Source organism: Bufo bufo, chromosome 4 (assembly GCF_905171765.1).
Source record: "Bufo bufo chromosome 4, aBufBuf1.1, whole genome shotgun sequence".
Classification (NCBI taxonomy): domain Eukaryota; kingdom Metazoa; phylum Chordata; class Amphibia; order Anura; family Bufonidae; genus Bufo; species Bufo bufo.
In genome coordinates, this window is record NC_053392.1 from 473,113,978 (window position 1) to 473,129,256 (window position 15,279).

General features: G+C 41.4%; 1 protein-coding gene across 4 annotated transcripts in view; it reads left to right on the forward strand.

Annotated features, from left to right (window-relative positions):
- SYNE1 (spectrin repeat containing nuclear envelope protein 1) overlaps window positions 1-15,279 on the forward strand; it is a 413,129-nt gene that overhangs the window by 160,862 nt on the left and 236,988 nt on the right. For all 4 annotated transcript variants that reach the window (XM_040429494.1, XM_040429495.1, XM_040429497.1 and 1 more), the window contains exons 42-50: window positions 1,425-1,607; window positions 4,290-4,391; window positions 6,907-7,110; window positions 7,534-7,741; window positions 8,691-8,803; window positions 8,903-9,108; window positions 10,907-11,062; window positions 11,248-11,539; window positions 11,624-11,796. In XM_040429494.1, the coding sequence (XP_040285428.1) occupies window positions 1,425-1,607; window positions 4,290-4,391; window positions 6,907-7,110; window positions 7,534-7,741; window positions 8,691-8,803; window positions 8,903-9,108; window positions 10,907-11,062; window positions 11,248-11,539; window positions 11,624-11,796 (1,637 nt within the window). The remainder of the gene's footprint in view (window positions 1-1,424; window positions 1,608-4,289; window positions 4,392-6,906; window positions 7,111-7,533; window positions 7,742-8,690; window positions 8,804-8,902; window positions 9,109-10,906; window positions 11,063-11,247; window positions 11,540-11,623; window positions 11,797-15,279) is intronic.

The window sequence follows — 15,279 nt, forward strand, 5'->3', positions numbered from 1 at the left end:
TTGCAGAGATGGCTGAGCCGCAAAGTGTAACGGCCATACTTTGACAGTACCAGGTGTGATGAAGTTTTCACTGGTCCTGTCAATCAAAGTGCAGAGGGCGCAGCAGTTGCAGAGAGAGCAGAGCCTCTAGGTGTAATGGTAACACCCCCATTGCTCCTAGAGGCTGATTTGCATATATTAAAACATATTTCTCAGCAATGCAGGCACATATGAACATGGGACCAACACAGATGCCTTCAGCTGCCAAGTGCACATGTCACAGGTCAGCCAGGATCACATGTACAAATCTGCTGACAGATGTCCTTTAAAAGATGTATAGATGTACAAAGAGAGGAATCCAGAGTTGAGTGCAGGTGCATTGTGCAAATGAAGCCAAGGACAGGCCATCACACATCATTTCACATGTGTACATTTAGTACTTCATTTAGACAGGGGCATGGTTAGAAAGCTAAACCCCATCTGTATAATTACATACTGGTGGTTTAGTAGCCCCCTAACATGTGAAAGGTTCACTTTAAAGGGACCTAAAATGTGGCCAGCAATATTAATACAGGGGCGACTGGTTTCATGTGCTCTCTGCACAGCGGCTGAATGTTGTGTTCTTTGGTTGTTTCTAGTGCTGCAGCTCTAGCTCCATTGAAGTGCAACCTGTGGTCAGGCGTGGCACTGGTTTTGGAAGACAACAGCTATGTTTTTCTAAAACTGGACCACTTTTTTAAGAATGACTTTATTTAAGGCATACTGAATAGACATGCATAATCCAGCATTCCTTTATACTCAGAGGGTTATATAAAGATGTAAGACTACTGTTCAAGAGGTTGTTTTTTTACTTTACAATTAGCTATAATATAACTTATAGTTGTAAATCTTCATATACAAAATGAGTAGTGTGTGAAGTGGCCCTGTACTGACGCCCTTCTATTAGTGCGCCTTGTTGTATAATGTCCTATAAAATGTAATTGAAAAATAGTAACACATAATAGTACTGTACATATAATACTGCAATAATCACAAGTGGCCATGGAAAAGGCATGAGTTATATCAGCACAGATGAGCTAATGATTAGGCTGGCATGGCTCCCTGACAGCGAAAGTTATCACTAAAGGGATTGTGCCAAGTATGAAAGTTATTACCTAACTGATTGGAACCCTCTACTGATCCCGACAACAAGGGTCTCATTTTCCCACCCTGATGGACCAGCAGGTGAGCACGCTCCCTGCTGCTCAGTTCATTCACTATGGGGACTGCTCAGGCAGGCCCATAGAGAATGAGTGGAGCAGCAAGGCACATGCTTGTCCTTCTGCTGCATCAGAACCAGCACCTCCGATCCCCAGCAATCGGTTTGTGATCCCCTATCCCCATAAATGGCCAAAAAATGTATGCAGGGATCTAACATTTGATGACGTTGGCAATGGTTTTAACAGGTGCTGGAGAGGATAGATGAAAACCTGGAAAGACTAAGTGTGAGCCTGTCCTTATGGGAAGATGTTTTGAGCATCAATGATGAAATTGATGGATGGTCCAGTAGTTCCATTTCACAGATGAGTGAGAACATTACCAACCTAAACAGCAGTCAACATATGAAGGCCTGTCTGGAAGAATTTCAGGTGTGTGGTAAATAATGCTTGCCAAACGATGTCCTAAGCATTACCTTTGAGGAGCCCTAAATGTAGAAATGAATGATGCATTTAAACAGAAGAAAAACTGACCCACCGTGATGAGTCAGTCTGAAAGATGTTCTGCATGTTTCCAACAAAAAATATAAAAAGCAGGATGACTGGGCGCTGCCACTTTAAGGCTACTTTCACATTAGCGTTTTTTGCAGATCCTTCATGGATCTGTAAAAACGCTTCCGTTACCATAATACAACCGCATGCATCCATCAGGAACAGATCCAGTTGTATTATGTCTTCTATAGCCATGAAGGATCCGTCATGAGCACCATTCAAAGTCAATAGGGGACGGATCCATTTTCTATTGTCAGAGAAAATGGACCCGTTCCCATTGACTTGCATTGTGTCAGGACGGATCTGTCTTGCTACGCTGCTTACAGCCTTATTCTGTCCGCGATAGGAGAGCAGCCAAACGGAACGGAATGCATTTTGGTGCACTCCATTTCGTTCATTTCAGTTTTGTCCCCATTGACAATGAATGGGGACAAAACTGAAGCGTTTTCTTCCGTTATTGAGATCCTATGACTGATCTCAATAGCGGAATCGAAAACGCTAATGTGAAAGTAGCCTAAAGCTGTTAAAAGATGTTTTTTTTATACAATTTATACCATTTTACAATGTGTTTCAGGGACTTGCTTTCTCATAAAGGAGAGGGAACATCTCCAAAAGCGTTGTACAATTTTGTATTTAACAGTTTTGAAGTAGTGCCTAGTCGTTCTGCTTGTTATATTTTTTTATATTTTTTGAACAATCCAGGGATCTCGCAGACGATATTCCGCAGATAGAGCTGCTTCCCAAAGTTCTGCCTGCCGTAGCACATCTCCTGGTGAGGAGATAATATACAGTGCTTCTTTACACTACAAAGACATCTGGTGGTTTTTCTTTTGACAAACATCCTTGTAATACCTATCTATTTTCGTCTGGTTGACAGCTGATTGGCATGGCGACTTGCTCAAGAGGCGTTCCTGGTCTCCTCATTCAAACAGAGCAGTGGTGGGAGAGCTCCAGCAGTAGCCAATTGCCATACAGTTGGATTAGACAGGGTGGGATCAAAGGAGAAAAAGTTATTAAAAGGGTTTTCCGATATTTAAATACTGATGACCTATCCTCAGGAGTCTGACACTCAACGGCACAGCACTATACATTGTATCGGTATCACAGCTTAGGCCTATTCACTTCTATGGGGCTGATCAACGCCGAGGCCATGTGGCGGATGAATGTGTCATCACTCAGCCTAGGGAAAGCAGCAAGAAGGCTGCAGTGCTACTGTGAGCACCGGTGCCTTCTCGAACAGCTTATCGGCAGGGGTCCTGGGTGTCGGGCCCCCACTAATCAGATACTGATGACCTATCCAGAAGATAGGTCATCAGTATTTAAGACTCGGAAAACCACTTTAAAGGAGGAAATACTTAATTGAATGTTTTTGTATTTTTTTCTACATTTAGTGTTCCTTAGAAGTGCCTGACATTGCATAATGCAGGATGTATACTGCAGATTTGTCTGAACCATTGCTTTTTAACTTATTTTTTTCAAATCAAGACAGTAAGTCCTATAATTTTATGTAACACTTAAGATATACTATCATATCGTGCAGGATGTTTTGTATCTTTTTTCCGTTATTTTTTTGATTTGTCTTGAAGGAGTGGCACCTTCAGGTGTGCATTCGCTTCTATCCTGGGAGTAGCATTCATGTGCACTTTTGCCCCACCTATCTAATAGACGACCTTGATTCAGGTGGTACATATAGTTGTGTGTGGTCCTCCTCTCATTGGCTGCTGATGCACACAGAGGTAACTAGGAGCAGCACACTATATGTGCAGAATCTGCGTTCCTGAACATAAATGCATAGGGAGGTTTAGAGTAAGACCTGCCTAAACTGAGACCTCCTTGGCGCTGGATAGGTGGGCACAGATGTATTTTGATCATTTACAATCTCTGCATACCTCTCTTGCACGGTTTGCATAAAAGATTATGCAAAATATGCCCCTGTCTGCCCCCGTTCCCTCCCCGCTCCGCCCTTGAAACGTGTCGACTGGAAATAAAAATGATTATCTGCTTTTACCAATACTCACCTGGTATCTGACTCCTGCTGACAGCGCCGACCATAGAGGTTCCCTTTTCTCCTTCTTCACGGATCATGTATAGCGGGAGAGGAGTCTAGCACAGGCTTTCACCCCTCTCCTTGTTCAGTATACATGGACGGTCTGCTGAGCTGAGCATGCATGTGCATTGAAGGGTCAGCAGATCTAGTCGCCTGCCTAAAATGAATCTCCAGATTTATTCCCCAAGCTTCACGGTTGTTCTGTCTCACTCCTGTATCTGCTCTCTGTGAGATTAGTGCTCAAGTGGTGAAAATTTGCACAGAATATCAAGACTTGGTTCCCAGAGTTTGTCCTATAATAGGAATTTGAATCCCGCTCTAGTATTTCTTCCGTTTCTTAATAGTACGTTTTCTTTTCTCATTAGACTCAGAGTGTAATAGCCTGTGCTGGAAAAACCTTGTATTCATGTATTCCCTCCTCCTAGCTGGGGAGCGTGGTTTGGCCATGAATCAAGGCATTTCTGGAAAACTGTTTAACTTATTTTAATTCTTTGTTCGCCATCTTCTCTCTACAGACTGAAGTTACACATAAAGGGCAGAAGTTGGAAGCGTTTCACTCCAAGATTAATGACCTGAAAGAGCTGACAAGGAGCCGGGATCCCCCAGCGGAGTTACAGGTAACAGTTACATGTCCCGTGCTGATATCATATGCTGCCCAGGACATCCAGGTCTAAGTACAGCCATCCTGCTTTGTAATATGTTACTCAGAACATGCTTTGTGTGTCTTGTGCTAAGCAATAGATGCTTGTAAGATTATTATTTTTTGTGACATTTGCACACTTTATATCTTCATGTATTCCCATCGGGGCAGTATCTGCTTACTCTCTGTATTGATGTAACCTTCAGTGGGTGATACGTTATACTTTGCTTCAACTTTCTAGACGGGGATTGAGCTTGCCACATATTCATTCAACCAGCAGTGGAGCAGTGGTGTCTGCCATTGTTTAGTCTGCTGGATGCTGCCGGCCCTCATTTTCTTCCGTGGAGTTATCAGTTTGGTAGTTACATGATGATGTTCCCCCTAGTGGTTTAGTTACTTGAAATGTATAACACAGCAGCCTTAGCATAGGAAGCGACAGAATAGCATCCTGAGGGTCTGATGAGACAGAAGGTGGATTGTGGACGACCTCTGACTGCTTACATGGCAGGCTCAGATTATAGCTATGACTAAGGTGCATTCACAGATCAAGCTCAAAAGGCAATCAAGAAGTAAACACTGAAGAAGAAAATGGATATTAAATGAGGATTAACTAAGGCCTGTTTTACACTTGCGTTTTAGGTTCCGGTTTTGAGATCCAGCAGAGGATCTCAAAACCGGACCAAAATGGTTCAGTTTGGTGTTAACCCATCAGGATGCTACCTTTCCATTAGGACGCGGTTGTGTTACAGTAAAACGGAACAAACAGGATACAGCACTAAATTCGGTTCCGAAAAAAACAGATCCGGCATCATTGACTTACATTGATTTTGTTGCCGTATCCAGTTTGTTCCATTTCGCAGACCGGAAAGAAAACCGAGGCTTGCAGTGGTTTTATGTCCGGTCAAGAAAATGCTACAAAATAGAACGAATGCATCCGGATCAGTTTTGTCCCCATTGATGATGAATAGGGACAAAACTGACCCATTTTGGCCTGGTTTTGAGCTCCTCTGCCCTAACAGTAATAATGTACATACATTTTATATTTAAGGTTTTTATTTGTTCGCAAATTTTTAGATATGGTTGCATCTGTGATCAGAGCAAGATCCGAGCAGGAAAACATTCAGGGAGTAAAATGCACTCCTGACTCGACTGTACATGATGTGTGCTAAGCTTATTATGTGTTTTAGGCATTTTTGACATCTAGACATGGCTGTGTGACGTTGAAAAATGGGCCATATTTATTAATGACTTACACACCATTAGTTGGGTGTCTGAGCAGGATGCAGCAAATTCTATCTCGCAGTGTGAGCTTCTGTGATACATTCGTCCGGCCCGGTTTTATGCTGTTTGAATTTAGGACAATATTAATAAATCTGTCTTATTATTTCTACAGTTGGAAAGTACATTAAATTGATTCTAGCTGCACTACTGTATCTGAGAGCAGGATCTGACAGAGGGAGAGAAGCTGAGCTCTGTGATATATAGGGTCATATGATGTGATGCAGAATTTCGAAGTAAAAAGCAGAGTAGATCCTGACGGGACTCTTAGGAGAGACAATGAGAGTCCTGATTAGTATGCCCATACACAATAAATAACTATCTTCTATGTGCACACAATCATCCGTTGTGGGGGAGGTAAGCAGGACTCTTGGCGTCCTGTTCAGAATTACTCTGCTTTTTACACAGAAATCCTGTTTTCAATCATAAAGCCTATATATCACAGAGCTAAGTTTCCCACCCTCTGTTGTATCCTGCTCTCAGACAGGGCATCATCATTCACCTGACAGGTTCGCTGTCAGTATGAGCTCTTGACAGTCCTGCTTATTGCCATGTAATGGTTTGTTGTATAGTTTTCTCATATGCAGTGCAACATTTATCCCTACTACATTTGGAAGTACCGTCATTTGTGAAAATGTATGCATGCATCCTGCTGATTAACCAACTGGACATTGGAGAGGACTAGCGTTCTTTCAGGATCTCACACTGATAACGTGCCAGTGGTCTGCAAAATCTGCTGTACAACAGCAGAGGCCATAAATGTGCTGCCAATCTCAGTATCCTTGTGGGTCCTCACAGTCTTAGGCCTCATGCACACGACTGTATGTATTTTGCGGTCCGCAAAAAACGGATCCGCAAAAATATGGATGAAGTCCGTGTGCATTCCATATTTTGCGGAACAGAACAGCTGGCCCCTAATAGAACAGTACTATGGTTGTCAGTAATGCGATAATAGGACATGTTTAAATTTTTTGCGCAACGGAAATACGGACATATGGAAACGGAATGCATACGGAGTAACCTGTTTTTTGGCGGACCCATTGAAATGAATAGTTCCGCATACGGTCCGCAAAAAAAAAAAATAAACGGAATGGACACAGAAAGAAAATATGTTCGCCTGCATGAGTCCTTACCCTATCAGTGATCCAGTGAATATGCCATGAAAGTCCTTGACTGGAAATTTAAAATTGTTATCATTTATGTTTTTTATGTAGTTCATGGCAGCAGATTTAAAGCAGAAATTGGAACATGCTAAAGAGGTTTCTCAAGTGGCCAAGGGAACATTAGATGACTTTAATACTCAAAAGATGCAGTTGGAAACGTTCATTGATCAGATGACAGACTGGTTAAATAAAGTAGAAGAATCAGTTTTGAAATATCAAAATAGTCGAGAACCCGAAGACATGAAAAAATTGAAGGTAATTTATTTTTTAAAAGTAGTACCAAGTGCTGAGTTTGTGCTAATTGTATATAATGTTACCCACTTACATCACTTGTGTGTATGAATTATTTGGGTTTTACATGAAACGAATAATGGGCAAACCCCCTACACATTTTTTAGATTCTATAGAATTCAATGGTGGAAAGTTATTATAACTTGAAAAAGTACATAGACCATGATCAGCTAATGGACAGAGATGAAAACACAGACAATGCTGCCACAATGTCTTACTAGGGTACTCCCACAGATAAAGACATTACGTGTAAAATCCTAATATTTTCTCATAGTTTTGATGATATTCTTGGCCAATAATTCTGCAAAAGCACAAAAACTCTAAATTGCGAGTAAAATATGAATATTCTCAGCAAATGTGTTGTAATGAAAAACTTTTTTAATGTAGGACATTCAGAAAGAACTCCAAACTCAACAATCAAGTATTGATACCACCCAAGAAAACCTCAACACACTCTGCCGACAATTTAGGTCTACAGAGCTTGAGGTCATTGGGGCAGCAGTGACCACTCTAGTGAAGAAGTATGAAGCCACAAACCAGCTCTGCTTTAAGATGCAAGCTGCTCTTCAGGAGACGTTGGAAAAACAATTTACTGGTAAATACTACCTCCTTATTAGTAATGTTATTTTCCTATTGTCTTTACCTTCTGCTGGCTGGACCCGTGTTGTAGCTATATTGGTGGACTAGGTAGTAGTTGTACCAATGTTCTTACTAGATAGGACTTCTGTGTTGCTGCAGAAGATTAAGGGATTTGTTTCATCAAGGCATTGTAATCAGCTGTTAAGTCCCCGGGAAATGTTGCCATGCCATACATCATAAAAATGTGACATTACATGTCAGCCATGTAAAACATTAATGTTCCCCTCTTGTAGCTTCCTGGTATGACTCGTAGAGGGAGGCAACCCTCTATGAAGTGTAGTAAGTATACCTTAGTAGGGCATATAGGCCGGTTGTCTTCACAAAACATCAATTCTATTAAGAACTCTTTTTTTTTTATGTTTGTCTTATCTCTTAACCTGTCCCTCTCCTTGCTTTGAGTGAATTCTCTACATACGGTATATACCCTCTTCTATTTTATACACATCCATTAATCTGCTAGCATAAGATGCAAAGTAAAAGTCCCCCAATGGGACTAAAACACCTAAAATGAGAGTACTAATCACCAAAGACAGGGAAAGAAAAAAATGTTTCGGCAGCTTGCAGCAATGGTACTGCTTGGGGAACAGGTAGTTTTCAAAGCATGGTATGCCATTACATCGCAGGGAGAGCGTAGGCTGAGTAGAAGTGCCTGCATCTGCAGCAGCATTCAGCTTAATCACATGGATCAGAAATCCAGTCCCTGCTGCCAAACTTCCTAAATGTTGTGGTCTACACCAACCAGAGCACCTAAATAGGGACGCCTTCTGTAAACTCAGTGGCACCCCCACAGCATGGTTGTGGAGTACCGCTTGTTTGCCCTGGAAGCAGGGGCCTGTCTCATTCTGCGTCAGTACAAGAATGTAATGCAACAGTGTAGCATCTTCTATATGGTTTTGTGGTTGCAGAATCTATGGGTGCATTTGATGAGTGGTTTGAAGAAATGAAAAGAGACGTTAAAGGCTTTTCAGACTATTCGGGTGACAGCAAAACTTTGGAAGGAAAAATACAACAGTTTCAGGTAAAACAAACAAATGTAATAGAAATAAAACTACAAAACTTCCCAGTTGTGGTATTAATATGTCTTAAAATGAAATCTTGTCTTATTCATTTAACACAGGAAATACTAGACTCTGTTGGTGAAGGTCAGCGCAAGTTAGATGCTGCCAATGAAGAAGGAGAGAAGCTTTACTTTTGTTTGCCAAAGCCAATTGTGCTTAGTATTCAGGAGAGGGTATCAAACACAGAGAAAGAATTCCAGAGCTTTAGGAAACAATGCCTAAAGGACAAGCAGACTCTAGAAGACTGTATCTCCAACCTTGGAAGGTAAGGACTTGCATTGTATAATGTATTGTGGGATACATTTTAAAGGGGTTTTCCAAGTGTTTTTGTTGATGGACTATCCTCTGCATAGGTCATCAATATCTGATCGGAGGAGGTCCAAAACCCGGACCCCCGCCAATCAGCAGTTTGACAAGGCTGCGGCAGTCACCAAGTTTTCCAAGGCCATGTGACGTCACGTTCATTGGTCACATAGCATAGGCACAGCTCAGTCCCATTAAAGTGAATGGGGTTGCAATACCAAGCACAGTCGCTATCAAATGGACGGCGCTGTGCTTGGTAAGCAGAGAGAAGGCCGTGGCACTACTGCGAGCGCCACTGCCTTCTCAAACAGCGGATCGGCAGAGGTCCCGGGTGTCGGACCCCCACTGATCAGATACTGATGACTTATCCACTTTCAAAAACCCCTTTAATGGCATATGCAATTTGAAACCTGTTTTTGAAACTGTTAAAGTTGTGAATCAAAGACCAAACATTTCTGGGTGGAATGATTTTAGATCATTGATTGTGATATACAATGTGAATGGTGCATTGAGGCTCAGACTGGCCCACAGGGGAGCAGATGAGTTAACTAGTGAGTCCCTGAGTCAAGGTGAACCCCTAGTCCCCCCATCTCTTGCACAAGTGGCACATGACACAGTACACTGACTGCACTCATACAAATATTCACTGTACAGCATCTCGACCTACCTATGTGTGCATTTAAAAGAAACGGGGTAGGTTATTTAACAACTACTTAGTGTATTATTACACATGCATCGGATGTTTTAGGGATTTGTGAGTAGGGGTCAGGTAATATTTGCAAGTAGTTGTACAGTGGGCCCCAGGAAGAATTCTGCTGGTGGGCCTAAGACACTTCAGTCCAACACTGGGTGAATTGGGCATTAGTGCTAAATATTTAGATTATATGCTTTAGCAAATGGCATTTGTCATGTAGACAAAGTCAATACAAGGCACTTTCTAATGCATTGTGAACTTGCAGCGCCGACCTCTCTGGTGGCTGGGACAGTGGGAGCCTGCCTAGGCAGCTCCCGTCCCAGCCCCCTCGTATCTGACTGCAGTGATGGTGTAACCTCTGGAAACTAGCAGTGTATAATGCGATGTAAAAATGAATCCTTGTGCTTTCCACATCCGTATGTCTGTTCTGCAAAAAGAGAACATGTCCTATACTTGTCTGCAAAATGTGGACCACGATGGACCCATTGAAGTCAAAGGGTCTGCAAAAATGCAGACGGCACATCCGTACCACATCCGTTTTTTTCAAATCCGTGATTTGCGGACTGCGAAATGCATATGGTCGTGTGCATGGGGCCTTATACTAGGATACTCACAGGCTGAGTTCATATTTGGTTTGTAAATTCTGTATGTTCTGTCATTGGAGCAGAATAACAATTCACGCTGTGACTGATGCATTTCGCAACGCACTCTGACAGCGTCTGATAGACCCATTGACATATGATGGGGTCTGTCGAGGTCCATTGTTATGCCAGAAAAAATAGAACTCCATGCAGCACTTATTTTCCGTTAATTGTGGCAAAATCTGAGACAGACTACATTGAGACTGGTCGAACAATGGCATTTTACCGTTGGTAAATGATCCTTGTTCAGATATGATCTAGTAATTTTGGTTAGTTACCTGTCTTTTACCATTTGGATAACCATAGACCGAGAGTTTGTATCCAATTGGGTTGTATTCATAACAGCAGTGCGACATAAGAAAGTAATAGAAACTTACTTGATCTCAATTTACTAATTTGTATATACTGTACATTGATAATTTCAGTTTTGAGGACGAACATAAAAAGTTAAGTATGTGGATTCATGAGCTTGAGGAGCGAATAAGGACAGAAGCTCTTGGGGAGAGCAAGCAACATATCCCTGAGAAAAAAAGTGAGATGCATAAAGTGGAGATGTTCCTGGAGGAGTTAATGGCCGCTCGGTGAGTAAATCTAGAATTTGGATAACATCAAACCACTTCTGGAAAGGAAATCGACAAGTTTCTAAAGTTAATATTTGTTAGTAATGATTGCAAATTCACTTTATGAGAGATCTTCCTGTAAAGTTCATTTCAGCCTCATTTTTTGGAATAGAATTAACTTGATTTGCATTGATTTTTTGTTTTAGAGACTCTCTTGAGAAACTTTGCCAGCGAGCTCAAACATTGCATAAAGATGGACGTGGAGATGGACAGGAGGTTCGCCTGTCATCTCAACTGAATACTAATTACCAGAACCTTGTAAAAATTCTTAAGGAGAAACTCCGTATTTGCCAGGTGGCTCTCCAAGAACATCAGATTTTTGAAGAAGCTTTGCAGACTACCTGGTCATGGTTGAAAGATATGCAGGACAAATTGTCTACTGTGGAAAGTACAGTGGGCAGTAAGAGTACACTTGAAAATCGCCTACAGCAAGTTCAGGTGAAGATTTATGTGTATAATCAGAGATGTAAATTTTGGACATTTGTTAGGACATCATTTTTAAAATGTCTTTAATTTTCTTAGGACATGCTCCTAATGAAAGGCGAAGGGGAGGTCAAACTGAACTTGGCAATTGGCAAAGGTGAGCAGGCTCTTAAGAGCAGCAACATGGATGGGCAGATGGTAATCAAGATGCAACTGCAGACTTTAAAAGATGTCTGGGAAACTGTCAACAGTACAGCAGCAAGATGCCTCAGGTAAGCTACATTGACCATTACATGCCAAATTAGCAATGTGTTGTTCAGGTGCACACAAGCACTTGTATCCAAAAATGTACACTCTTTTTTATTTCACAAGTAGTATAGTAAGTAGGTAGCAGTAGAGTTGAGAACAAGAACAGACTTATATTTAGCAGTAATATATGTGGTGTAGTTTTACCATATTCTATTCACTGGCAGTTCAGTTTGTCAGTCACATCCGTGTCCACATATACACACACACAACCATAACTGTGAGTGTGTATGCAGTCACGTCCTGGAGCAAATTAGGGGTGATTTATCATGAAGGAAATTTTTTAACTCTTTCGCTTGATTCTGCCTTGTCCTAGTTTTCACCAAATTTATCAAATATCGCTCTTTGTTTGGGAGGTTTGGAGCATCTTTAAAAATAACACTTTTGTCTAGAATGCCAGTTTTTTGGCCACCCCTACTGGAGTGAGATTGTGACAGACTAAGAAACCTGAAGTGCACTTACTTAGTTAGCCATGTGCACTTTTCTACCCACATAACTAGCAAGAACGCCATAAAATCATAAAGCAAATTTTTGTGCAATATTTCCAAAATATGCAATGTTTTCTGTAGGAGAAGAATCATTTACCAGATTAAAGAGGTTCTCCAGGAAAGATAAAAATGGAAATATTGAAAAGCATGTTATAAATAAACACTTAAATTCCTTTATTTTTAATGACACGTTTTGTGTAGAGACAATCAGTGGAGGAGTAAAAATGGCCGCTGTCAGATTCCTGTAGATGGAATCCGTCCTCCTGATGACACTACAGTATGGCCTATGTAAACTCCGGTCTCTGCCAGTATCAGCACTGTAAAGCTCTATATTATGTACAGATACCAGCTGAGATTAGTGCTCATCTGTGTACCTTTGCTTCAGAATGGAGTTCATCTCACTTCGTTCTCACAAGCAGAAGTGTAGTAATGAGGACCAGACTCGCTGCTGTGGAGGAGGAGGGTCATTAGAAAACACTTCTGCTTGTGTTTTCCAGGTGAAGTGAACTTCGAAGAACAGGGACACAACTGAGCACTTATCTCAACTGCCATCTGCACATAATATACAGTTTTACAGTGCTGATACACAGGGCTCTGTGCTCTGCATCCTTACACAAGCCGTCCAGTAGTGTCATTAGAAGGACATACTGTATATCATGCTCATAAATCTGACAGCGGACATTTTAACTCCTCCGCTGATTGTCCCCTGGACAAAATGAGCCATTATAAATATTTAAAGGAATTTAAGAGTTTTTTTATAGTAACATGTTTTTCAGTATTTCCATTTTTTTTTCTTTCCTGCAGAACCCCTTTAAGCATGGATGCCATTATGGGGACATGGCAGCAGAATAGCTACAGGCATCAGCACTTAAAGTGCAACTGCCATAGTGGCAAGGAAGTGGGTATTGATAGGGGAAGGACTGGGGTAGTGACAAGAGGTAGTCTGGAAGCCTCTGTATGTTACACACAGGAGTCTTCAGTACTCAGTAGACCGCTGAAGACAGATTCCCACGAGCAACTGTTAGAGCTTTGCTATGAAGACTTTTTACACCCTGTTTTCTAGTACAAAGAAACATATTTCCCTAATAACATAGTAACATAGTTTATAAGGCCGAAAAAAGACATCTGTCCATCCAGTTCAGCCTTTTATCCTGCAAGTTGATCCAGAAGAAGGCAAAAATCCCCTTTGAGGTAGAAGCCAATTTTCCTCACTTAAGGGGAGAAAAATTCCTTCCCGACTCCAATCAGGCAATCAGAATTACTCCCTGGATCAATGACCCCTCTCTAATAGCTATAGCCTGTAATATTATTACACTCCAGAAATACATCCACGCCTCTCTTGAAATCTTTTAATGAACTCACCATCACCACCTCCTTAGGCAAAGAGCTCCATAGTCTCACTGCTCTTACCGTAATGAATCCTCTTCTATGTTTGTGTACAAACCTTCCTTCCTCCAGATGCAGAGGATGTCCCTCGTCACAGTCCTGGGGATAAATAGATGATGGAAGAGATCTCTGTACTGACCCCTGATATATTTATACATAGTTATTAGATTTCCCTCAGTCGTCTTTTTAAAAAAAAGTGAATAACCCCAATTTGATAATCTTTCAGGGTATTGTAGTCCATCCATTCCAGTTATTACTTTTGTTGCCCTCCTCTGAACACTCTCCAGCTCTGCTATGTCTTCCTTGTTCACAGGAGCCCAGAACTGTACACAGTACTCCATGTGTGGTCTGACTAATGATTTGTAGAGTGGTAGGACTATGTTCTCATCACGGCATCTATGCCCCTTTTTATGCAACCCATTATCTTATTGGCCTTGGCAGCAGATGCCTGACACTGGTTTCTAAAGCTTAGTTTGCTGTTCACTAAAATTCCTAGGCCCTTTTCCATGTCAGTGATACCCAGTGTTTTGCCATCTAGTATGTACTGGTGACTGTCCTCTTCCGTGTTAATTACTTTACACAGTTTAGTGTCATCTGCAAAAAGTTATATTTTACTGTGAAAGCCTTCTACAAGATCATTAATAAATATATTGAAGAGAATAGGGCCCAATACTGACCCATGAGGTACTCCACTAGTGACAGTGACCCAATCTGAGTGTGTACATCTAATAACCACCCTCTGTTTTCTATCACTCAGCCAGTTACTTACCCACATACAGACGTTTTCTCTCAGTTCCAGCATTCTCATTTTATATACTAACCTTTTATGCGGTACAGTGTCAAATGCTTTGGAGAAGTCCAGATATACGACATCCATTGATTCGCCGCTGTCAAGTCTAGAACTTACCTCCTCATAGAAACGGAATAAATTAGTTTGACATGACCGATCCCTAATGAAGCCATGCTGATATGGCGTTATTTGCCTATTTTCATTGAGGTACTCCAAGATAGCATCTCTTAGAAAACCTTCAAACTGTTTACCCAATGATAAATGTTAAACTTACCGGCCTATAGTTTCCGGTAAGTTTAACATTTATCATTGGGTAAACAGTTTGAAGGTTTTCTAAGAGATGCTATCTTGGAGTACCTCAATGAAAATAAGCAAATAACTCCATATCAGCATGGATTCATGAGGGATCGGTCATCTCAAACTAATTTAATCCTGTGGAACACTCCCTGTCAGTATAGAGTCCTTAAATATCAGAAATAAGGGTCTGGCTATGACATTACTTAATTCTCTTAGGATACAGGGGTGTATGCCATCTGGTCCTGGTGTTTTGTCTATTTTAATCTTTTTAAGACGCCGCTGTACTTCTTCCTGGGTCAGACAGGGCACTTTTAATTTCCCAGGTGTCCCCCGACCTGCACATCTGTTGTTCTGTCAGGTCTATTGGTTAATACTAAGGCCAGTATGGCCGTCTCTCTAGTCAGATCCTGAACCAGTTGGGAAAGGTAATTGTCTTTGGTTATTGCCAAGAACCTGTTTCCTTTATGAGATGTACAGGTTTCAGTTTC